Consider the following 25,288-nt stretch of genomic DNA (forward strand, 5'->3'; position numbering starts at 1 on the left):
TAAAACTGTGACAGATAACTCCAGGCCATTTCCCACAAGATTTATTGCCAAATATAAAATCTTCAGGCCAAATCACAGTATGTTTAAGTGTCTGTGAATGCAATCAAAGTAAATTCTATTCCCATTCAGATAAAACTATTTTGTGCCACTGTGTGGAATTGAAATCCTATACTTGCAATTGGGAAAAACAAACAAACAAACAAACAAACCCTACAATCTCAACAATATCTAACAAGCTAAATTGTTGATAAGTTATATAAAGGTTGCTCTTAAACATCCATTCTTAAAATGGGGAAGGAAAGGGGATGTTAATGATTTTAGGTTAAAGTTGTTAGCAGAGAACATAAATTTCATTAGGAGTTGATAAGTCCTTGGATATTTTTACATGTCAAATACTTGTGAAAATCAACTTTCAAAACCATGTACAATTTAAAAATGATGTGGTATAATAAAAAAGGAATACTTTTATATATGGGATTTTATTTTGCACTGCTAAAACAATTAATTTCATTATAGGCCAAAGGAAAGACAAAGAAAAAAAGATAAAACCACCACATTTAGCAAATTACCAAAGCTTTTCCACCTTTGCTTTTTTTTTTTTTAATCAGGATTTTTCCTCTGGTAATTTATTGTCACATCCCTTTTGAAAACAGACAAAATGCTTACCATACCAAAGATTACAGGCTGCCACTAAAAGAAAAACTTTACACATTCACTGTACATCTAAGCTGGAAAACTGTCCTGCATGAAAAATATACTTAGAAATCATGTCAATAAATGAAAAACACAGAAAACATTATTATGTTTAAGAAAAAGATTAATGTCCTCATAATGTGTCTTTGAATCTAGATATTAATTCTTCGTGGTGCTATTTTGACACATATTAATTCCTCTTGTATTTATACACTCATACTGTGATTTTATCTACAGTATTCATTAAGGCAAACAACTAATGCATTTCTGAAGAGGTGTTATGGAAATTGTGTTCAAACAGCAAACATTTGGCATTAAAATAGGTTAACACATATATAGCTTCTAGTATTATACATCAAGCATTCTTCTTGGACTTTGATAGTAACAAGAAAAAGATGAACATGCTAACAATGTCAAAAAGGTTCAAAATTCAGTGTCCAAGCAATTCCTAACAATGCCTCCATAGTCATTGTTTTCAAGCTCTAAACAGTATAGAATTTATGCAAATGCATTAAAGAATTCTAGCTTGGCAAATACACCCAAGCAAGTTAAACTATATATACAGAAAGTAAATGATAAATACAGAATTAAAAGAGACCTTCTGTTTTCTTTATAGCCTTGAAAATTGACAAACTTTTTGAGGACAGTTCTACAATATTAAACATTAGGTAACCAGAGGTGCTTGGGAAACCTAACTACACAAACTGATTTAAAATACTCCAATGACTTTTGTAGTGTTTAATACAATTCAGTTTGTAGTCAAGGGCACAAGACAACATTTAACAAAAATAATCACATCAATTAAACTAGAAATCAAATGCAAATATATATGAATACAATCTCCAAAATCTGTCTTTTAAGTGAACATTAACCATTTATTCAAAGTTATACAAGAATTTGAAGGATAAAGTCTTCTGTGACACAAAGCCATTTCATAATAGTTTCATGTCTCAGGTGAGCAGTGGGAGATAGGGTGAAAGAACAAGTTAGTAGGCCCCATTCAGGCACCTAGAAAGCAAAAATAGGCTCAACAGCAGCCTCCACCAGCTTGTTGTCCTCCCTGACTGCCAGAGTGTGTTGCATTAGTAGCAGCATGCTGAGGGCCGATTTTAATGCCATTTGCCTGAAATAATTAAAAGGATAAAACAGTGAATTTCATCCGGGAAAAAACAAACCTGTAACACAAATCATATTTTTTTAGCAAGTCTTTAATTCACCTTACTCACCACATTACAAAGTTTAGCAAGTATTGCTATCGAACAGTATCTAGTCATAATTAGATGCCAAATTGATAACAATTTTCCTCTAAAAAACAAAACACCATAGCATTTTATTTAAAGATACCTGACAGCCAAAATAAACTCAGGATAAATAGGTGTTGTGAATTGTGGATTGTTCTGAGTTTCTTGTAATGTAAAATCTTTAAACATAATTTTATTTCAAATAAATCTTCAAAGACAAAAATATTCCAAGCCTGTGATGCTATAACAGAATATAAAATGTCTCCTTTCCCTACAGCATTTCTGTTGCATGTTGAATCAGCTGTATAGGCTAAGGGCATACGAGTGTTCTGTGTCATCAATAATTTCTATGATCCCCAAAGACATGGCAACTGGCCAAGAACCCACACACAGCGGATTTCTTTCATTCATCAAACTCACACTTATATCATAACCCTCACTCCCTCAAGTGGATTTTACCTAAAAATACAACACTTTAAGAAAAGTAATACAGTAGCTTCAGAAATTAAGCTCTTAAGGAAACTTTGCGTCACAGTAAATCTCAGATTTATAGTGCTTGGCAGTTGTTCTGCAACACTAGTAGCCTTGGGGTTTCTGGCACTAACTCAGTATTGACAGCAGCTGATGTGGTTTCTTTTCGCTCTTTTGACTCCTCTTTAATAAAAAGCATGCCCTATGGCTCATTGGTTTTGCCCCCTCTGGGCTGGTAGCAACTTCTTGAGGAATCAAGGAGCCAGACTTGGCATTAAGCCAAATAAATAGCACGGACTGTTGGCTCTTGACAGCATATTGCAATCAAAGCTCCATAAGGCACAGTAAAGCAGTCAGCTACTTTATGAAACTAGACAGAAACAATGAAGGGGCTTTTTAAAATAGAGGCCCCAATTATTGTTCAATTTATATGGCATCAGTCTCTGAATGGCATCTCCTTTAAACTAACAAGTCCTATAGTCACATTAATAAATAAAAATAGCTAGTTTTTTATAATGTTTTCATAACTTTAAAATTGCTATCTTTCCCCCTTCTAACCATGCAAGCATTAAGACAGTGATGTCTAAAAGTTTCCTCAGAACAAAATGTACATATAATATACTTAACAAAATCATTCAATAAATAATTAACAGTGACTACTATGTGCAAGATGTTGTGCTAGGCACTTGAAGGGATCCAAAGGCAATTAAACTGTCTTGTCCTTATTACATGGAGCTCATTGTTGTAGGGACAACATGACAGATTTCTTATAAAAAGTGAAGATGATCAGTGCACAATGAAATTTATCTCCTCAGGTGGAACACAACCTCATGAAATCAGCTAACAGATTTTATAAAATAATCAGCTCAATAGAGTTTTATTTGAATTTATGTTCAAATAAATAATGAACACACACACATATTTATATATAAATTATGAACAAATAATGAACTTACTATGCAGTAATTCAAACCCCTGAAAACCTGATGGGTTGTATTTAGTGCAATTTTCAAAATATACTGGATAGCTCAGAGAGCAGTACATCTGTTATCAGCAACATGGCCTCTCTTTATCTATATACTGGAAAATTATTCCTGAAAGCAGATGACACCATATGGACAAGTGGATGAAAGTGGATTTTCTTTCCTCTTTGGGGGATTTATATTATTTTGTATTGGTGTATGGATGAAAAGGGTCATTTACTTTAATCCATTTTCACCACAACTTTTAGTGACACTCTACTAAAATGTCAAGCATAAATATGCAAATATCATTAAATCTATCAAGTCTTATGAAGACCTTGTTTCATGTAAATCTTTAACAAATTTTATATAATCTTAAAGATTTGTTATGAAATTCATCCATTTTAAAATTAATATTTCATACTGTTTGGATTTTTTACTTTAAAACTAAATATTAGACAATGAAAGAAATTACCTCATTATTAATGTCAAAAACTCCTTCTTGGATTTTTTCATAAATTTCTTTTGCTGTATTAATAAATGCCTAAATTAAAAAAAAAAAAACTAAAATTAGATTCTTTGAAAAACTATAGTTTATTGTAAAAACAGACATAAATATAGAAACAAAACCTGAGCAAGGTTATGAGTGTAGACCATTAACAATTACTTTTGCAGTATTACTTGTAACTTTTAAACTATGTAATAATTTAACATCATAAGATCTTTTTTTAAAAAAACTGTCTTAACAATAAAAACTGTAATCTTAATTCAGTTTTACATGACAGACTCCCAAAAAACAATAGATACACACATCACTCTGAAAAAGGTTAATATTTTCTCCCACTACACAAAATTTACTACAAATTTACACAAAATTTAATCCAGAATAATCACAATACTATGCAACATTTAGAAATTAGCTACAAATAAAAAAGGCACAAAGATCAAGTATATAAAAATAACTCCTAGAGGACATTGTATTTGACCATGTTAAAAACTAGTTAATACCATCAATAATGCATTTTAAGGCTCTCCAACCTGAGTTTATAAAAATTCATGCAAGGATTCTATCCCTTAAGCAGAAGCCCACTAATGCTTATCTAATTCAAATATAAAAAAGTAAACAGGATTCATGGAAAGGAACAATCATTTCTACACTGGAAGCATTTGACTGCTGAACTTGCCACAAGAGCTTTGTTTCCTAATTAACAGGACTGATATGTTTTCACCTTTAAAGGCCTTACAGCTCCCCAGAGTAATCAATCTACTGCAGCTCAATTACTGCACCAAGCACACACCATAGCCAGTGAAGGAGACTTGAACGACTGGGGCAAGAATAGAGATATGAATATGCATAAACTCTTAAGTGGGTGATCGGAATCATCACAGAGGGTCATGAGAATTTGCGGCAAAATAATGAGAAGAATTAATCATTGTAGATTCATAAGGCACTTAGGAAGTGAGTATTTTTTCAAATGTGTGCTGGAGTTGCAAAGAAAAAAATTGGCTTTTATCCAACTTTGAATTGATTCACATTCCTCAAAATTGATGTTTTCCCATATAAAAAGGAAAAAATTACTCTTTCGCTATCACTATTTCCAATAACATTTCAATTATTATGATGATCTTATAAACCTGACTTGCTAAAAACTAGCATTAAAGGCTTTAAAAATTCACAAAGCCAGAATTCCTAAGGGGAAATCAACTTTCATATTTAACTAAAACATAAGAACCACAAAATCCAAGAAATGTGTTATACCCTCACATTAAACACAACTTTACACTTTAGCATTGTTAAATGTGTCAAATTATGTAAATAATTTAACTGAATCTACTTGCAATTAAAACAGTGCAACTTAATCAAACTGTACTATTTAAATCTTCATGAGTCACTAATAATTAAATAATTTATTATACTTTGAAAGATTTCTTTTGGTAACAACTTTGAAGTGCTCCTCTAACTAATGGACTAAAGATGTGTGCATTTGGTAGTCAGAAGATGTAGAACATTCATTGTACAGGACTGTTTTCATTACAATAAAGTTATTTTGGATTTTTTTTTTAACTTCCTATAACTGGGAGAAAACTTTAGGAAAAAGGTTTAGAACAGGAAAAGAGAAAAAGAACAGCAAGTAGTTTGCAAAGCCGTGGCTGGATAATATTGGTAATTTTAATGAGAAAGCAAAAAAGCTCTTCTAATCCCAATCTTGACCAAGTCACCAAAAAAAAAAAAAAAAAAAAAGTCACAGAAAATGCTAAACTCCTTGAAAAAAATTGATGACATTCAATTATAAAATTTGATAACTCAAATGTAGGATTCTTAAAAAAATAACATTTATTAGTCAAAGGATATGAACAGACAATTTTTGATGAACAAGTTAAAAAATTCCTCTAAACCATAACTGATCAAAGAAATGCTAAGTAAGACAACTCCAAGGTATATCTCTCAAATGTACTGAGATATACTCTCAAACATCCAATATACATCTCTCAGATTGGCTAAAATGACAGGAAAAAATAATGATAAAATATTGGAGAAGATGGGAAAACTGGGACACTAATATATTATTAGTGAGTTATTGATCCAGCAGTATCTCTAATATATTGTGAGTTATTGATCCAAGTATCTCTACTAGGTCTCCATCCCAAAGAGACCATAAAACAAGGAAAACAGGGGCAGCTAAACTGATGGCATGGATAGAACACCAGCCCTGAAATCAGGAGGACCTAAGTTCAAATCTGACCTCATACACTTAACATTTCCCTAGCTGTGTGACCCTGGGCAAGTCACTTAACCCCAACTGCCTCAGCAAACAAACAACAATAACCAAAAAAAAAACAAAAAACAAAACAAAAACAAACAAACAAAAAAAAAAACAGGGAAAAGGACTCAAAATGTTTGTAGTGGCAGGGAACTGGAAACTGAGTGGATATCCATCAGTTGGGGAATGGCTAAATAAGTGAATGCTATGGAATGTTATTGTATATAAGAAATGATCAGCACAATGATTTCAGAAAGGCCTGGAGAGACTTACATGAATTGATGCTAAGTGAAGTGAGTAGAACCAAGAACACTGTACAAGGTTATGCAATGATCAGCTGTGATGGACTTGGCTCTTTTCAACAATGAAGTGATTCAGGTCAATTCAAGAGACAAAGAAAGCCATCTGCATCCCAAAGGAGGACTGTAGGGACTGATTGTGGATCACATAGTATTTTACCTTTTGTTGCTGTTTGCTTGCTTTTTGTTTTCCATCTCATATTTTTCCCTTTTTGATATGAATTTTCTTGTGCACCTCGATAAATGTGGAAATATACAGAAGAATTGTACAAATCTAACATATAGTGGATTGTCTAGGGAATGGGGCAGAAGGAAGAGAGGGAGAAAAATTTGGAATACAAGGTTTTGCAAGGGCGAATATCAAAAACTATCTTTGCATATATTTTGATAATAAAAAGCTATTTTTAAAAAGACATTTATGTAATTTTTACGAACTACAAAATACCCGTCTGAACTTAATGACTCTTTAAAGTAGTTAGTATAATTATCAGTATTCTTACTCTGTGTAGTTGAAGGTTTCTGAAGATGGTTATGAACTTAAGGGAAATGACTTGTTCTACTGGTCAAGCAGCTACTGAAATGGGAGGAAGGATTCAGATACAGGTTTTATATTATTGTTCTATAAGAAATGGTCAACAGGCTAGTTTCAGAAAGGCCTTATAAAGACTTGTATGTGAATCACACTTCTAAAAATAACATTTTATTAAGCCTTGGAAAATGATCATTTGTGTTTAAATTTGAGAAAATTCTGACTTTTGTGGGGAAAGGGCATATCCTATTAAGCTTATTTAGAAAATAGCTTACTTACCAGGGGACAAGAAATAAACAAATAGTATAATATTTCCCAAAAAGTAATATAATCATGTCAAATTAAAAAGTCTTACCACTGCTATTTAAAATAAGCAAAAATGTTTCTTCTATTTTGTTTTGGTAAGGCAGTTGGGGTCAAAATTATTTGCCTAGGGTCACACAGCTAGTATGTGCTACATATTTTAGGCTGAATTTGAACTCAAGTCCTTCCAACTTCAGGTCAATGCTCTACTCACTGACTCACTTACTTGCCCCTAAATGGAGTTTCAATTGTAAATTGCCTTGTTCAAAATCTTATTTCTTAACAGCTACAATAACATTTTACTTATCTAGATATTTATACAACTTCAACAAATTGGAAGATACCCAAGAATCAAGAAACAAAAGCCTCTGAAAAATCAAGGCAGATGTTAAAAGATGATACACTAATCTACTAACAAGGAGAGGTTTTTTTTTCCTTTTTTGCCTTTAGATGGATTGCTTATTTAACATCCTAGATTACAATATTCAGAGCAGGCAAAGAAGAGTTCAACAGGCCAGAATAATTTGTTGACAGAGTAAGTAAGAATAGGCACAGGACAAGAACTCAAAACAAAATTCAAAACCCCAAAAGTGGTACCATTCCTTAATAGCATCCTTGTATAAGAACATTTCACAGTGATGGTTCAGCAATAATGAAATTAGATTTAATCAAGAAATTAGGGAAGCATTAAAAATAAGAAATATTTATTTTAAAAAGTTAAATAAAATAAGAATGGTATTGATGAGTTTAATTTTCAGTTACCTGCCTCCTAATTGGGGCAACTTTGGTAAGATTATTCAATCCCTCAGTTTTCTAATCTGGAAAATGAAGAGTTGGATTAGCTAACTTAAGCTCCTTTTCAGCTCTATCTATGATCACACAATCTGCGTGAATTTTTAAATATTATCTAGTCCAATCCTATGAAATATGGATTTAAGTAGAAAATTTTTAATGAAAGCATCAGAGAGGTCATTAAGAACTACAAGTGGAAAATGTGTTGTTGTGAGAAGATAAAATATTTAACAGTTCAAACAATTCGTTTCTCAAAAAAGTTATTTTTGTCTTAATTGCCTAGAACATTGCAAGGTTAAATGATTTGCCCAGGGTCACATAACCAGTATATATCAGAAGGTTATCTTGAACTCAGGTGCCTTTTTCTAACCTTGAGGCTGCTGTCCCTTTTTATATTACTTTTATCTAAAGTCAACATTAAACCAACAATTGACTAGTACCAGATAAATCAATGACTATGAAACTGTCACTTCCATTTATTCTTTATCAATATTTCTTCTTCCTCAATATTAAAAAATAATAGCTGTCTTTAGGCCACCCTGATTAAATTCTAGGTTCTTAATTTCTAATCCATTAGCACTCTTCCCTATTTGTTGGTCTTTCAAGTCCTGAGAACATAACTTAGGCAATATCAACAACATATCTGACTTTGGTGTGTGTGTGTGTGTGTGTCACACACATCTTATAAGAAATATAAATAAAATTATTCTTAATCATACAATAAACCACTTATATAATGTATGTAGTAAAGCATTAAAAAAAAGCCAAGAAAATTTGTAACTTAGTCTTATTTATTAGATAACAATATATCCCACAGTAAATATACATAGTAAATGAACTTTCACTCAAAAATTGGAAGTCAAAGTTAAGTTAGTTATCATAAGGAATGAAGACATAAGCTGCCTTAAAATAGATCAAAAAAAAAAAAAAAGGCAGGGGAATATATATGTAAAGTGGAAACAGATGATAACTGTGTGGTGAGATACATACAATTAAAATATATAACAGTACAAAAATATTGAAATGCTTTCCCTATTACTACAAAGTAATATTTTTTTGTCTTTACGTAACATACTGCCATCTGGTGGCTATATTGAAGTTAAGGAACCTCATTTGGAATTGGCCGCTCCAGTATTTCACTTAAGTTTAAACATTTCTTAATCATTACCAAAGAGAATGAATATGCTCTGAAAGAGAAAGCCGTATGTATTTGTCAAGGATCAGATAAATGACTGAGAGACAATGGATGGAATACAATTTCATATTCCTCCCAATTCCTTTTAAACACAAGGATACATAATCAAGTATCAATACTGAGTCAGCAAACTAACAGGCCAGTGACTGACTCAGCAAAATATTAGATTGTATTATTTCAGAGATTAATAAAACATATAGGAGTAGTTAAAAACAGATCAATTATGACATTATTAAAGACAAGTGATGTCAGCCTAATCTAATTTCTGACAAGGAAACTCAAATGGAAAATTAGGGGAATGGTGTAGGTATAATTTACCAAAATTTTGGAAAAGCAATGGACAAATTTTAATTTTTTAAATTTCTCAAATTTAGCCCTTCTTCTCAAATGAAGCTCTTTCACAGTACAAGCTAACTCAAAGTGGTCTGTAATGCAATGTTCCAGAGAGTCACTGATTAAAATGTTGAATAGTAAACATAGAGATGTCATGCCTGTCAGGTTTGTAGATGATAAAAAATTGGGAGAGATAACCCATATGCTGATGATATTCAACATTTATAGGCTAGAAGGCTGGGCAACATTTAGTAGATTGAATTTATTAGGAGATCTATGTATGAATGAATTTGAAAAGGAATGACTAACAAATACAAGATAGTGGGAAGATGGCTATAGAGAAGTTTAGCTGAAAATGATGTGGGGATTTTAATGCAGCTAGAGAGAATGAGAATTCGCTCAGTAGTCAAACCTCAGAATAGTCATTAATTCAACTTTAGCTTATAAGGAAGTTTTCTTAGGTCATGGAAATGCATTAAAAACAGGAAATTACAAAATGGGTTGTCTAGTTCCACCCCTTCATTTTATAGATGAGATCCAGGAAGTTTAAATGACTTGCCCAAATTATTAATAAGTCACATATGCTTTCATACAGTATCAGAGTTGAATTTTTTCTAGAGCTAATGCTAGTGTTACACTCAAAATGTATTTCTCCAAATGTTATTCAACTCCTTACCATCTCCCTAAGTGATAGTAGTAATGAAGTAGAAATGGTGGCAGAGAGCTAATAATCATAGCTCCTTTCAAATAAAATTTTGTTTTATCATATTCTAAACATTTAAATAACCAAAGAAAAAGAACTGCATAAGTTACATCTTTATAAGGTTAGTTATAAATATCAATTCATTAATAGACATGCCAAATATGAAATCTTTGTCTAATGACCAATGAGTTAATACACTGAAGTGCTGAACTGTATCAACAGTGACATCCTTCCTATATAAATGAAACAAAAGACAGAAACAAATTGTAGTTAAATGGAAAGATAGTTTATAGATTTTCTTTGGAAAGGCAAATACTACAATAGTTGTCAGAACTGATTTTAACACATATTCAAAGGTAACAAGACATTTTGTGGTCCATTTTATACTTCAACAATGCTATACATTTTAAGGTGTGATACTGCTGAATCTCCCTTTACATCTTTCCCCTCCTTTTTTTGAGATTCCTGACCTTTTGTTCTTCCAAAGTAACTTTGTTGTTGTTATTTTTTTTTCCTAATTCGGGTAATTTTCAAGTAACTTAACTGGAATGTCACTGAGTATAGATTAGATAAAATTGTCCATTTTTATTATATTGGCTTTATCTACTCATGAACAATAAATATTATTCCAATTATTTAAATCCTGAAAAAAAAAAATAAAGACATTTCAGTTTTTTGGTCAACTTTGTACAAAGTTCATTATGACCAAAAGCAAAAGATAACAAAGATAACTTCAGCATAAGTATCAAGACCTATTGCGAAAGATGAAGAGGTAGAGAAGTTTTACCAAGAGAAGCTTACACAACATCTTTTAAACATGAGAACTGTGAGCTTGGTTTTTATTAAAGCTATTTTTATAATTGTTTCAGTATAACTGGTCTTCTCTGTAAAGGGGTGTGTGTGTGTGTGTGTGTGTGTGTGTGTGTGTGTGCCTGTGCACATTTTTCTGAGGCAATTGGGGTTAAGCGACTTGCCCAGAGTCACACATCTAGGAATTGTGAAGTGTCTGAGATCATATTTGAACTCAGGTCCTCCTGACTTCAGGACTGGTGCTCTATCCACTGCGCCACCTAGCTGCCCTTGTATTTCTATTAAAAAATAACAACACTATTTTAAGTAATGGTTTATAAGCTTCACTGGACTGCCAAAGTGGTCTGTGATTTCCAACCATCCTACTCCTCTCCTCTCCCCCTCCCCCCCAAAAAAGATTAAGAACTTTTGTTCCAAACCAAGAGCAGTGAAAAATATGTTGATTAATATAGTTTGGGATAAATCAAAAGGCTTGCAGACCCTTTATCATGTATTATTTCAAAAAGACCTTTAAGTTGGAAGGTGATGGACATAGCAAGCATGAACAATATAACAGAAAACAGGTGACTGATTACTATGAGGGTAAAGAATGGTCATCTCCCAACTGTCTGTGAACTCAGATAATAAAGTACATATGTCAAAAGTCAAATGAACAATAAAAGATGAGGAGAAAATAAGATAGTATATTCCAATCTAACTTATTGCTTCTAAAGCTGAAGACTGAAAAGGATAACATTGAAAACAATGACTATTGTTACTATTACCATTCCCTAAAGCAGGTACCTCAAAAGAAAGATTGTATTAACTGCTTCATCCAATCAACATCTGATATCTTTGGTAAACTGTTCCCATAGAAGTCAAAGGCAATGCTGACTTAAGAGTAGCAATGTTAGAAAAGGATAGGGAAGGTAGGAACAATGTCCTATAAGTAGTAAAAAGCAGGAGAGTAGAAAAGAAGCTTAAAGAAAAATCTGACATGAAAGCTGAACTGTATGAGTATCCTATGAGTGTGTGTGTGTGTATGTGTATATAAATTAAGTCTGGAAAGAGGATCCCAAATTAATTGGAAAATGGAACAAATTTGCCAGCATTTCAATAGCAATACATTTTCATCCTTGAAGACATAATATTCAGATCTTAAAACTTCAATATCTCACGTGCTAAACAAAATAGCTCTGGTCATACAGAATATCTTGTGTACTACCCAGATAGAAGTGAAATTCTTCACAGATATTAAATTTCTTTAGATGCTCTAATTCACAGACAACATTGTGTAGGACTCACTCTAAACTATTAGGCCTCATCAAGCCAGTCATGACCATTCTAAAGAATCTGGCTTAAAACTACACATTTTACACAACTTTAATGTGTTTTCTTACATTAAACACATTTTAAATGTAAGGAGAGAACATTTAAGGAATGTTAATTCCTTAATTAAGGAATCTTAATTAAAAGGAGAGAAATCTTTATTCAAAAGAAACATCAATAGTTTCCTAAAAATGCTATGTGACTTTAAATCTTGGTAATGAAAACTTGGAACACTTATTTCTGAAACTAAAAACTGGGTTATAGAGGTAATTCATGGTGAGAAAGGTAGGTTTTGGTGAATTACCAATAATAATGTGCACATCAAAAGTGGAACAAAGCATTGCCTAGGAAATGAAAAAGGAGTAAAGGCCAGGCATGTACTAAGATCAAGGGGTAACATGCATAGCTAAATATTATAATGAGATCAAAATGGGTCTATGACCTAGGCATAAAGAACGAGATTATAAATAAATTAGAGGAACATAGAATAGTTTATCTCTCAGACTTGTGGAGGAGAAAGAAATTTGTGACCAAAGATGAACTAGAGACCATTACTGATCACAAAATAGAAAATTTCGATTACATCAAATTAAAAAGCCTTTGTACAAATAAAACTAATGCAAACAAGATTAGAAGGGAAGCAACAAACTGGGAAAACATTTTCACAGTTAAAGGTTCTGATAAAGGCCTCATTTCCAAAATATATAGAGAACTGACTCAAATTTATAAGAAATCAAGCCATTCTCCAATTGATAAATGGTCAAAGGATATGAACAGAAAATTTTCAGAGGATGAAATTGAAACTATTACCACTCATATGAAAGCGTGTTCCAAATCATTATTGATCAGAGAAATGCAAATTAAGACAACTCTGAGATACCACTACACACCTGTCAGATTGGCTAAGATGACAGGAAAAAATAATGATGAATGTTGGAGGGGATGCGGGAAAACTGGGACACTATTGCATTGTTGGTGGAGTTGTGAACGAATCCAACCATTCTGGAGAGCAATCTGGAATTATGCCCAAAAAATTATCAAATTGTGCATACCCTTTGATCCAGCAGTGTTTCTATTGGGCTTATATCCCAAAGAAATACTAAAGAAGGGAAAGGGACCTGTATGTGCCAAAATGTTTGTAGCAGCCCTGTTTGTAGTGGCTAGAAACTGGAAAATGAATGGATGCCCATCAATTGGAGAATGGCTGGGTAAATTATGGTATATGAATGTTATGGAATATTATTGTTCTGTAAGAAATGACCAGCAGGATGAATACAGAGAGGACTGGCGAGACTTACATGAACTGATGCTAAGTGAAATGAGCAGAACCAGGAGATCATTATACACTTCGACAACGATATTGTATGAGGACATATTTTGATGGAAGGGGATTTCTTTGACAAAGAGATCTGAGTTTCAATTGATAAATGACGGACAAAAGCAGCTACACCCAAAGAAAGAACACTGGGAAACGAATGTGAACTATCTGCATTTTTGTTTTTCTTCCCGGGTTATTTATACCTTCTGAATCCAATTCTCCCTATGCAACAAGAGAACTGTTCGGTTCTGCAAACATATATTGTATCTAGGATATACTGCAACATATCCAACATATAAAGGACTGCTTGCCATCTAGGGGAGGGGGTGGAAGGAGGGAGGGAAAAAAAATTGGAACAGAAACGAGTGTCAATATAAAGTAATTATTAAATAAAAATTAAAAAAAAATAAATAAATATTATAATGACATTTATTAGTAGTTAGAATGCAACCAGAAGTTTGAGTAGATCTATTATGGAAGAATTGGGGATGAATATGGGACAGAAACTATATAAAAAAACCGAGTTATAATCTGCAAAAACACTGAAGAAAGTAGTTGCAGTTTTTTAACTACATGTTTCATTTCTTATGAAAAGATAAGATGGTCACCTAAATTTGGTCAGATGGGAGTCTATCACAATTCTTGGCAAATAGGTATTTTAATTAATGTGGGCCCTCCTCATTAAAAGGCAAACAAATGATTTTTTCCCTGAATAGCTCAAACTTAGTGGCTGAAAATTATTGCTCCATGCCATCTTCTGCCTCATCTCGAAGTAAATAACCTATTATCCTTTCCTATGAACCTATGAAACTGATTAAGTTTCTTCATTAATAAAACAGTGATGATAGCACCCACTAAACTCACAGGATGATTGCGAGTCTAAATAATACATGTAAAATGCTTTGCAAATCCTGTTATATAAATGTTAGCTGCTTTTATTATAAAATCTATTGTACTGTAGTTTATACTCTATTCATTGAGAAACTTCTAGAAAGGGTTTGCCTTTGTTACACATTTACTATGTGCCAGGACCTGTGCTAAGTACTGGGGAAAAAGAAAGGCAACACTTGCACCTGCCTTTACAGGGCTCACATTCGAATGATAAGATAAAATTTAAATAATTAGGTATGTGCAAGATACATACATACTAAGATAAAAAGTAATCTCAGAGGGGAAAGTACTAACAGCTGGTAGACCAGGAAAGGCCTCTTGAAGCTGAGTACAGCTGAATTTTGAAGAAGACAGGGAAAAAGAGATGTAAGTGAAGCAGCATGGGAGAAAAGTAATACAATTGGATCCCCTGTATTGAGGAGAAGAGAATTTCAAAGACTGGAAAGATAGGAAACAAACAGGTCATGAGGAACTTTCAAAGCTTCGCAGGGGATTTTATATTTGAGATTGGACGCAGTAAAGAGCCATTAGATTGGTTTTTTTAAACTAGAAACCAGACTTGTGTTTTAGGAAGATCACTTTTCCAGCTCAATGGAGATGGATTAAAATAAGTAGAGACTTTATGCAAACAGATACAGCAGTATGCCATTTTGTCACAATCCAGGGAGAAAGTAAATTAGAAGGCATGAATTGGGATGATGTCTATGGCCAAAGGAAAAGGGATGTATATGAAAGATATTGTGAAGGTGAATGGATGAAATTCAAAGCTGCCTGTTTGACAGGAACCACATGGGCACCTTGAGAAATATGAAGAATGTAGTGAATGTAGGGTTTGAAAAGAAAGATAAAGTTCTGTTTTGGTATGAGATGACTTTAGAACGTGCAATTTGAGATATCCAAGAGGCTGTATAGGAGAGAATAAAGTTAAATAATATACTGGGAATGTCAGCATAGAGATAACTGAACTCACAGGAGCAAATGAGATAACCAAAATAGAGGGAGTTCAGGACAAAGACTGAATTGCACTACTTGCAGTGAGAACTGGTATTGCAGGACTCTTATGATGCTGGAGTGAATACTGTTTGACCTTCAATAGGATGCGACTGCTCTCTATCATACATGCATTTAAGGTGTGAAAAGTCAAGGTTGAGATAGTTATTTTGGAGTGTGTAGAATGAAGAGTGTTGGAGAGTGAGGCCCAAAGTCACAGTATTTTCTGTCTCTGAAGCCCCTTATCTGGGCAACTCTACAAGTGTACAGTGATGAGACTCTTGGGGTTTGGAGGGAGGAAAAGTGAAGCAGATGACCTTATATATAACAGTAGGGAAAAGGGAGATATAGAGTAAGTGACTTCTCTAGAGTCTCATTGGTGGCAAAGGACTGGACCAGGAACTGAATGCAGCTTCTCTTGACCTAGGGCTAAAGCTGTAAAGGTGCCTGAAACTTCTCAAGTTCCCCATTTTAGAAATGTACCAATTGAGGCTCAAAGAGGGCAAAGGACTTTTCCCAACACTATGTTAACACTCCTGTTAATTGGTTAACACTTACCTTCTTTATTTTTGCTTCCTAACTTCTCTGGCTCCCTTTCAGTCTTAGGCTCAAATTTCATCTTTTGAAGGAGGCTTTTCCTGATCCTCTTCCCTAAATTCTCTGGTCTTGACTTATCTCTGAGATCACTTCATTTATTGTATGTTTTGTATTTGTTTATTGTATTATTTGTATAGTTTGCATATAGTGTCCCTCTCATTAAATGTGAGCTCCTTGAGGACAGAGAACATGTTTTTATTTTTCTTTGTCTATCTAGAGCTTAGAATAGCATCTAGAACAAAGTTAAGTACTTAATAAATGGTAACTGATAGCCCTGGAAAATAACCATAGTTTGTGAGTATGACATGGATGAAGATCTTTGGGAGGACTCAGATAAACAGGAGGAAAACAAAGACTACTGTCAATAAGATCCAGGAAGGAGAGACTATTCAGAAACTGATGAAGAAAGTCAAAGGTGGTAAAGGTTAAGAAGAATGATGATTGGGAAAAAGCAGTTAGGTCTGTCAATTATATCACTGATAATTCTGGAGAGAGTAATTTCAATTGAATGATCAAAGTCTGAAACTAAACTGCAGAAGAAGAGGTGAATAAGTGAAAATAAGTGTAGATAGCTTTTGCAAGAAGTTTAACCACAAAAAAGAGGATATGAGATGACAGCTAGTGGGAACTCCAAGTGTTTCAGATGGAAGAGATTTGGGCATTTTTTGTAAGCAGAAGAGTAGGGCCTGTATCTTGTTGGGTACGTTATGTCATTTATTATTTACATTATATAAATACATAATTTATTTATATGATTTTTATTTGTTATATGTATTCATAATTTATATTCATATTATTTATTTACTAAGCACAATTATTTATTTTCATTGCTGTGGCTTTCTATTTACAACACATATGCATGGGTTATTTTTCAATCTTGACCCTTGCAGAACCTTTTATTCCAAATTTCCCCCTCCTTCCTCTTATCCCTTTCCCTAGATGGCAGGTAGTCCAATACATATTAAATATGCTAAAATATATGTTAAATCCAATATATGTATACATATTTAAACAATTATCTTGCTACATAAGAAAAAAATTTGATTTAGAATGAATGTAAAAATAACTTGAGAAGGAAAACAAAAATGCAAGCAAACAATAACAGAAAGAGTAAAAATGCTAGGTTGTGATCCACACTCATTTCCCATAATCTTCTCTCTGGGTGTATATGGCCCTCTTCACCACTGAACAAGTGGAACTGGTTTCAGTCATCTCATTGTTGAGTCCATCAGAACTGATCGTTGTATGGTCTTGTTGCCGTGTATAATGATCTGGTTCTGCTCATTTCACTTAGCATCAGTTCATGTAAGTCTCTCCAGGCCTCTCTGAAATCATCCTGCTGGTCATTTCTTACATGAATCCTAATTTCTACCCTCTTCATTTCATTACATTTTATGGTTGCTGACAAATCTTATTAATTCTTAACTTTAAAATCTTTTGAATCTATCTTCTTTCCTTTCATATAATCATCAACTGTTTATCAACTCTTGCCTGGTCTAATTTAATAACCATTGTCTCCAAAATTCCCACACCTCCTCCCCTCCCAATTCATCCTCCCTGTTAGAATAAATATTAGATCACTATTGCAGAATAGGTAAGATCTGCTGATCTTTGTTCAAATTCCAGTGTTTCTATTTCCCCTGTATAAACTCAGAATTGTCTATCTCTAGTCCTCAATTTTCTCATCTTCACAATGACACAACATTATATGATATTCTATATCTATGATATTATAATACTTCTCTCTTATTTAGAAACCTTGTAATCAATCTAAATGAAAGTGTTCTCTCATATCTTGAATGTTCTTGTAAAGTGCTAAATCTGAAAGGGTTTTCCCCCTTCCTTGGTATAATTGCTCTTTACTTTCCCTAATAATAAAAAGGATTGTGCTCCTAAAATGAAGCTTCAAATTTATTTACTTCCATGTAAATAAGAATGAAAACTATAATAATATACCAAGAAAAGCACACTGAGAAGCAAGCAGTATGCTATAGTGGATACGGTACTAGGCTTCTAGTTAGGAACCTGGATTAGAATGATGTTTTGGATAATTATATGTGACCAGCCATTTAACTATATATGCTTAAGTTTCTATAAAACAAGAGCATATATTCTCTCACTTACAATGGACTGTTTGTGATGAAAGTGCTTTGACAATTTAAAGCACTATAAAAATGTGAACTGCTACTATTGACATCTGACTCATGTTTCATAAAATTAGCTTCCCAATGGGATTTCACAATTCCAATTTTAAATAATCTAAGAGCTACCAAAAACTCTGAAGCTATTTAATCACCCAATCCTACCTGACTAGTAATCCTTTCCAAAGTGCTTGAATGCATCCAATGGAGGAAAACTCACTACCTACAAGGACTGGCATTTTTAGATGGCTCTAATTTTCTTGTTATTTCAAAGTTATTGTACTCTATTTGGAGAAGAAAACAGAAACATATGAAGCATTTATAAATACTCACAATGTGTCAGATATAATGCTAAGCATTTGGATACAAATACATGCAAGCAAGATAGTCTTTGACTGAAAATAACACAAAAATAGGTCACTAAAAGTAGGTGGAGAAAGTACCCTAGAGAATGGTTTAGAGACAGTGGAAAGCACGGTGGAGACCTGAATCTAGGCAATATAAGGCAAACGCTTACCTATCAGAGCTAAAGATCGTTCCAAGGAAAGAGTCCAAATTCTGATAGGAGTGGAAGAGGAATAAGAGATGCAATATAAGATGAAACCTACCCTTTAAGATTCCAGGGTAGTTCTAGGTATAGAGTCCAAAGCCTCTCTGAGGAAGGCCAGGAGATGGGGATGAGGGTTTGAATTTGAGTAACTAGTACATTAAAGTTGTAGTAGAGTGGCACAGCTTGAGCATGGCAGAATCCAGCTCCTTTAACTCTCAAACTCTTCCTTAAATAACTATATAATTTCCCTTCTCTATCTCTAATGTGTTGCTATACTTAAGGAAAGGTCAACAAATAAGAACTAGTGATCTGATCTGATGACTGATTAAAAACAACAAAGCTAACAATCTTTCATTATTTCTAATAGGATATTAAATAAGGAATATTACCTGGGATTAGACTTCTTAGTATTCTTTTGAATGGAGAGTGTTCTAAGAATGTTAAAAGTTATATGCAAAAGTGTATTTCATTTTCATTTGGTACAGTAACAGTTTCTTAATACAAACTAGTTATGACAAATATCAGACTAAAAAAAGTCACAAAGTCAAGTACATAATGACAGATGGCTGCAAGATGTAGAAGGACATTATCATGGAAGTTACCTTTTTTTCCCCCTATGAGGGGGATTTTTTTCTCCTAATTACCAACTACCTGTAGCATAAAGGTTGTTATTGTTAAACTTTAATATAAGTCTATAGACCCAGATCACTGTGACAAGGTCTATCACATTAGACTAATATAATGTAGTCACTTTGCCTGCAGCTTATCTATCCTTGAAAATCCCCTAAAGTAAAGAGGAAATTTTCTGTATAGTCTTTTCATCTGTGAAGTTTCTTTCCATTCTGGTTCAGAATGTCATTTTGCTGACATACACAAGTCAATATATAAAATCTGCTCTATCTGTAAATATTTTTTGTTCTTTATAAGAATCTTAACTACAGCATACTAACATTATTTTAAATTGTTGCCTTTATTAAGTCCATTTAAACATTATGGAAACTTAATTTCTTTGCACTTCTAGCCACATCTTCCTCAAGTATTCTATTTGCTTACAGATACTAAAATCCATGATAAACACAAGAAAAAGATGCAGGAAAAAACCCCAAACAAACAAAAAACAAAACAAAACAAAACACCAAGAATTTTAATGTGGTGATTTTGCTAATTTTCCAATTAGGTTCTGGTTTGTTTGAGAGGGGAAGACTTCAGTGATTTTATTGGTGGAGGGAAATTCCCTTTATTGCTTTTATGACTTGCCAATGGTCACTGGGGCTAGTATGTGAATATAGGTCTTCCTGATGCCAAGGACAGCCTAGCCCTCTAAACGTATCGTCTCTTGGGCTTTGCAAATAAGGGAATTGTTCTTGTTCAGACTTGTGATTTCATTCATACATTTCTAGAAGAAATGTCTACAAGTCAAGATACTCAACTATTCCTTAATGCAGCTTGGTCAAAGTTGTCAGGGGCACTGACTTGTCCAAAGTCACACCACCAGTTTTTATCACAGGTGAAACTAGCACTCAAAACCAGATAATCCTGATTCTTAAGTTGGTTATCTGTCCACTGCAATAAGTTTTCATATCAAAGGGAAATATGATATAAAATGTCAAAAGCCAATCAACTAATTTTCATCAGGTACCCAAGGAAGTACATAGTATAAAGATCACTGTCTATCAAGTCAAAAGACATGAGTTCAAATCTACCCTCTGCTTTTTTGATATTTGTGTGGCACAAGGGGTATGTCACTTCTCTGAGCCTCAATACAAAGTGTTGAAACAATTGTTACGGGCTAGAACTCTGCACTTGAAACAAGGATTCTTACAAGTTGCTAACTCAGTGGAATTGATAATATAATGGTTATCTAGTTAATCATGGTGATTAATAGTTCTCTACTTCAGTACATGTAACTTAGTACTTAATATAGATCTAAAAGATTCACATCTATGATAATATAATTAGAATAAAACATATAAGCTGGTACAAACTCAGCCAGGGTCAGAGCCAGAGAAGACAAGAGGACTGGAGCTCAACCTTTCAGAGCCAAGGAGAGACATTCATTCCACCTCACACCATCATGCGGGGCTGGCCTCCTGCACTTCCCCCTCTGAGACCAAGACTAGTCTGAAAGGCTCTCAAGAAAGCTAGCCCAGGGCCCAGGCAAGGAAACTAGATTGTGAAGGAGATAATAAAGGATTTGGACTTTTAACACTTGGTTATTTACCTGTTGATTACTCTACTGAAAAGAAGGCTGTTCAGAGACTTCCAGAAAACCAACAAGAACACTACATTTTGGCCTCCAAACATGGGACTAAGGACCTACATGTGTAACCAGAATTAGGGTGAGTACAAAAATAGACAAGAAGGAAACTTTGTTAAGGCTGAAGTAGTGTTTTCAACTGAAATGGGACAAATGTTTAGAAAACAGACTTATTTTTCACTTAAGGAAAATGTGTTGAAAGCATAGTTAAACTCATAAAAAAATCAAGGCTTGATTGTAACTTGGGAGCAGATCATTGAACTTTTAGAAACATTATCATACACATCTCCTTGGTTCTCTAAGGAAGAAGAATTAGATACAGACAAGTGGAAATTAGTAGGAGAGCAACTAAGTGAATATTACAATGATAATGACCCTGATTCAATTCTTAAAGAAACACTCTATACATATAAGTTAATACAACTGGCTTTAGGAAATTACATAAGTTATAAAATAAGGAAAAAGAAGAAAGTGCAAGAGAGTTAGGATACTGACAAACTAGATGAAAAGCATGAAGAATTACACAAGAAAGGAGTTAAGTATAATTCTGATGAAATTAAGCAATGTGGTGCTTCACAGCAGGAGTTAGGACATTCCCCATCCCCTGACCTCTCCCCCTCAATTAACCTTTCATAGGTAGAGGGAGGAGAATGGGGAGGGGCAGTGACACAATCAGCACCACCTATGAAGCAGCCTATGACAAGATTACAAAATGCACTAGCTAAAGCAAAAAAGGGCAGGATATATCTGATTTAAAAATAAATGCAGTTTGACTCTTCAGCAGTCAAACAAAGGAGAAGATACACTCCTTTTAATCTGGAAAAAAAAAATCAAGGATTTGAAAAAGGGTTACACTCTTTATGGTGCTATATCATTTTATGTTAAGATGATATTAGAGAATTTGGCTTATGAAATTTTAACCCCCAGTGATTGGAAATCCATAGCAAGGACATGTTTAGAACCTAGACAAAACTTGCTGTGGCTTTCAGAATATAGTGAACTACGTAGAATACAAGTCCAACAAAATAGGCAAACTGGAGTTAATATACAAATCACCTTTGACCAATTAGCAGATAAAGGGTCAGTATACAGATACTTCAGTACAGATTAATTTCCTTTGACAGCATATGAGCAAATTGCTGCTGCTATCAAAACATGGGGCTTCCTCCCAGGAAAAGATAGAGGAGAAGCCTTCACAAATATAGAGCAAAGTCCAAATGAACCCTTAGCTGATTTTGTGAGATGTCTGGAAACAGCTGTCATACGAATGATGGAGAAAAATTATAAGACAACTGGTGAAGGAAAATGCTAATGAGGTTTGTAGAAGAATCATTCTGGGACTACACAAAGATGCTCCTTTAGAGGAGATCATAAGACGCTGTGCCACAGTGGGCACAAATGCCTTCTATGCCTAGGCTATGATGCAGAACATGGAAAGAAAGGATTCCTCTTGGCAAGACTTGTCGGTGCTTTCATTGTGGTAAAGTAGGACATCTGAAAACTCAATGTTGGCATAGAGATAGAGAGGACAGGGTAGGAGAACAAGACCTAAAACCCTATGTACAAAATGCAATAGAGGCTTCCACTGGGTCTTAAAAATGTAGGTTGACCCAGGGAAATGAGAGAAGGGGGCCCAGCTCCAAGACCTCAAACAAAAAACAGGTGGGGCATAATGGCAGCCTAGGTTTCACCCAGAGAGTCTTTGATCGTATCAAGAGTATTGATCTTCTAATCAGCAGAGAAGCAATTTCATGGAACAAAGGGATTACATAATCAATTCGCCAAAAAAACAATGGGAGAAACGGAATACAATTGGGGAGAATGCAGGCTTTTTAACCCAGCAGAAGAACAGTGTCCAGTGCGAGCAACTCCAATGTAATTGCCAGATGATGAAGAGAAATTCAGAAATTGGTGAATGGAAGGTATTAGATAGGTTAACTGCTTTGGAGAAGAGTTTGCTTGTATCTCTACAGATGGAGAAGGAATCAGATGGTGCCAACAAGCACCTTGAGACAGAAAAAGAGAAAAACCTTGAAACAAATAACACCTAAAAAAATCTGACACTGAAAGAACATGGCTGATAATAAGATTATTAACAGAACTTCAAAACTTGCAGGAATTATTGGATTCCCTGAGACATAAGACTGATACAGGACTTCAAAACTTGCAGTAATTATTGAATTCCCTGATACATGAAGTAATGGACAATAGATTAGCTTTGGACTATTTCTAGAACTTATGGACATGTATAATTCCTCATGTTGATTCATAGTTTGTACTACTAGCCTGTGTATATTGCTATGTGCTTATGTAATAACTCCCATGTTGATGGATTTATGTATATCTGTTTCAAGTAAAACCCTTCAGAAACCTGCTACTCTGCTTTGATTCCACATTTCTTTGGTATTTTCATCTCCCTTCCTGAAACATCAGGGAGGGCGTGATCACCTCCTTTTTGGGGTTCTCACCTCCTTAAGTCAGGGAGGGCATGACACTTATGTTCTAAAACAAAACAAAAAAAAAAAGCAGGAGAAGTTATGGGCCAGAACTCTTGCAGGATTCTTACAAGGTACTGACTAAATGGAATAAATGGACAATGGTTATCTAGTGTAGCATGGTGATTAATAGTCTCATTCAGTACTTGTACTTAGTATTTAATATAGTTCTACAAGATTCATACCTACAATGATGTAATTATAATAAGCAGGACCTGAGACACAGATTCTTTCCATCGTCCACCTTTGTGGTGGCTGGAGGCTGAAGCACAAGCCCTAGAATTCAAGAGACAGATTCACTCCATCTCACACCACTGTGGTGGCTGGCCTGTCCTCTTGCTTTCTCCACTGAGACCAAGGGCAGTCTGAAGGATCTCCAGAAAACTAGCAGAGCCCCAGGCAAGGAGACAATAAAGAATTTGGATTTTAATACCTAGCTACTCCTGTGATGATTACTTTGCTGAAACAAAGGCTGCTACAGAGACCTCCAGAAAACCAATCAGAACATTACAACAATGATATCAAAAATCCCTTCCCTACTATAATCCTCCAAATGTTATTTACAAAGGATAGTATAGGATTAGGTGACTAAAAAGCAAAGGATTAAAAAAACAACTTTTAGTACTAATATCAAGAAAGTACAGAGTAAGACAAAGGGAACTGAAAACCTACAAAAACTTATAAAACATTCTTTAACTCCTTGAAATTTTGAGACTATTGATATTGTTGTAAAGTATACCTTTTGTTTGAAAAATGGGGCAAAATGGGGATTGTTTTCAGTTTTAGGTTTCTTAAAAAAAACAAAAACCAATAAACATCCATCACATACTGACTGGGTAACTACTTTCAATATTATTATCGGGTATGTTTCTGTATAACCTTGGGTATAAGCAAATTTTTTGGCCTCAATTTACTCAATGTAAAATGATGGGAATTATAGAGTTACATCAGACTATTTGTAACATATTTCTTTTAGTTCCACAGCTATAGCAAATAGTTGTTTGTGTTTATTGTATGACAGCCTGTTGCAGTAGAAAGAGCAACTGTACTTTATGGATAAAGGAATTGGTGGACTGACTCACTGATTGCCTTATTATTCTTGTGCTGTTATTAAGAAGGTTGGAAAGATTTATGTCAGCTCTGTTCTTCTAGGTCTATTTTCTTACCAGGATCATTTTTTTTTTTTTTTTTTGGAAATAAAAATAGTTCTGATGACAAAATGGAGATAATGCTTAGAACTCTATTCCACATTAAGGGCTTGAAAAATGAGTTGTGTACTCTTCCAAATTAGCAAGTAATTATGGATTAGTAAAACATAGTAACAGCATCTGACAGACAAAAAGATCTACTTTCGCTTAATACCTGGGACTATGTGCAACTGTGTGCAAATCATTGAATCTCCCTAGTAGATTTGCTGTGAGAATCAAAGAAGATAATGTATGTGAAAGCACTCTGTAAAGTATAAAATGTTATATGTAGTGACATTATTTCATACTAGTTACACCTAGATTGCTTCATTTTTTTCAAAGTAATTTTTGTTTAATGCATTAATTTATGAAAATACTTCATGGGAAGTATTTTGATAGGTTTAGGATGGCTGCACTTGAATTATCAAAGTCTCTTATCTAAACTTATATGTCTATAGTAT

At 33.9% G+C, this 25,288-nt stretch overlaps 1 protein-coding gene across 1 annotated transcript in view; it reads right to left on the minus strand.

The window, feature by feature from the left end:
• Window positions 1–460: 460 nt before the first annotated feature.
• Window positions 461–25,288, minus strand: part of RAB2A (RAB2A, member RAS oncogene family) — a 93,575-nt gene continuing 68,747 nt past the window's right edge. The window contains exons 7-8 of the mRNA XM_051970150.1: window positions 3,843–3,911; window positions 461–1,816 (exon numbers count right to left, since the gene is read on the minus strand). Of these exons, the coding sequence (XP_051826110.1) occupies window positions 1,721–1,816; window positions 3,843–3,911 (165 nt within the window). The 3' untranslated portion in view covers window positions 461–1,720. The remainder of the gene's footprint in view (window positions 1,817–3,842; window positions 3,912–25,288) is intronic.

This window comes from Antechinus flavipes, chromosome 1 (assembly GCF_016432865.1).
Source record: "Antechinus flavipes isolate AdamAnt ecotype Samford, QLD, Australia chromosome 1, AdamAnt_v2, whole genome shotgun sequence".
Lineage (NCBI taxonomy): Eukaryota > Metazoa > Chordata > Mammalia > Dasyuromorphia > Dasyuridae > Antechinus > Antechinus flavipes.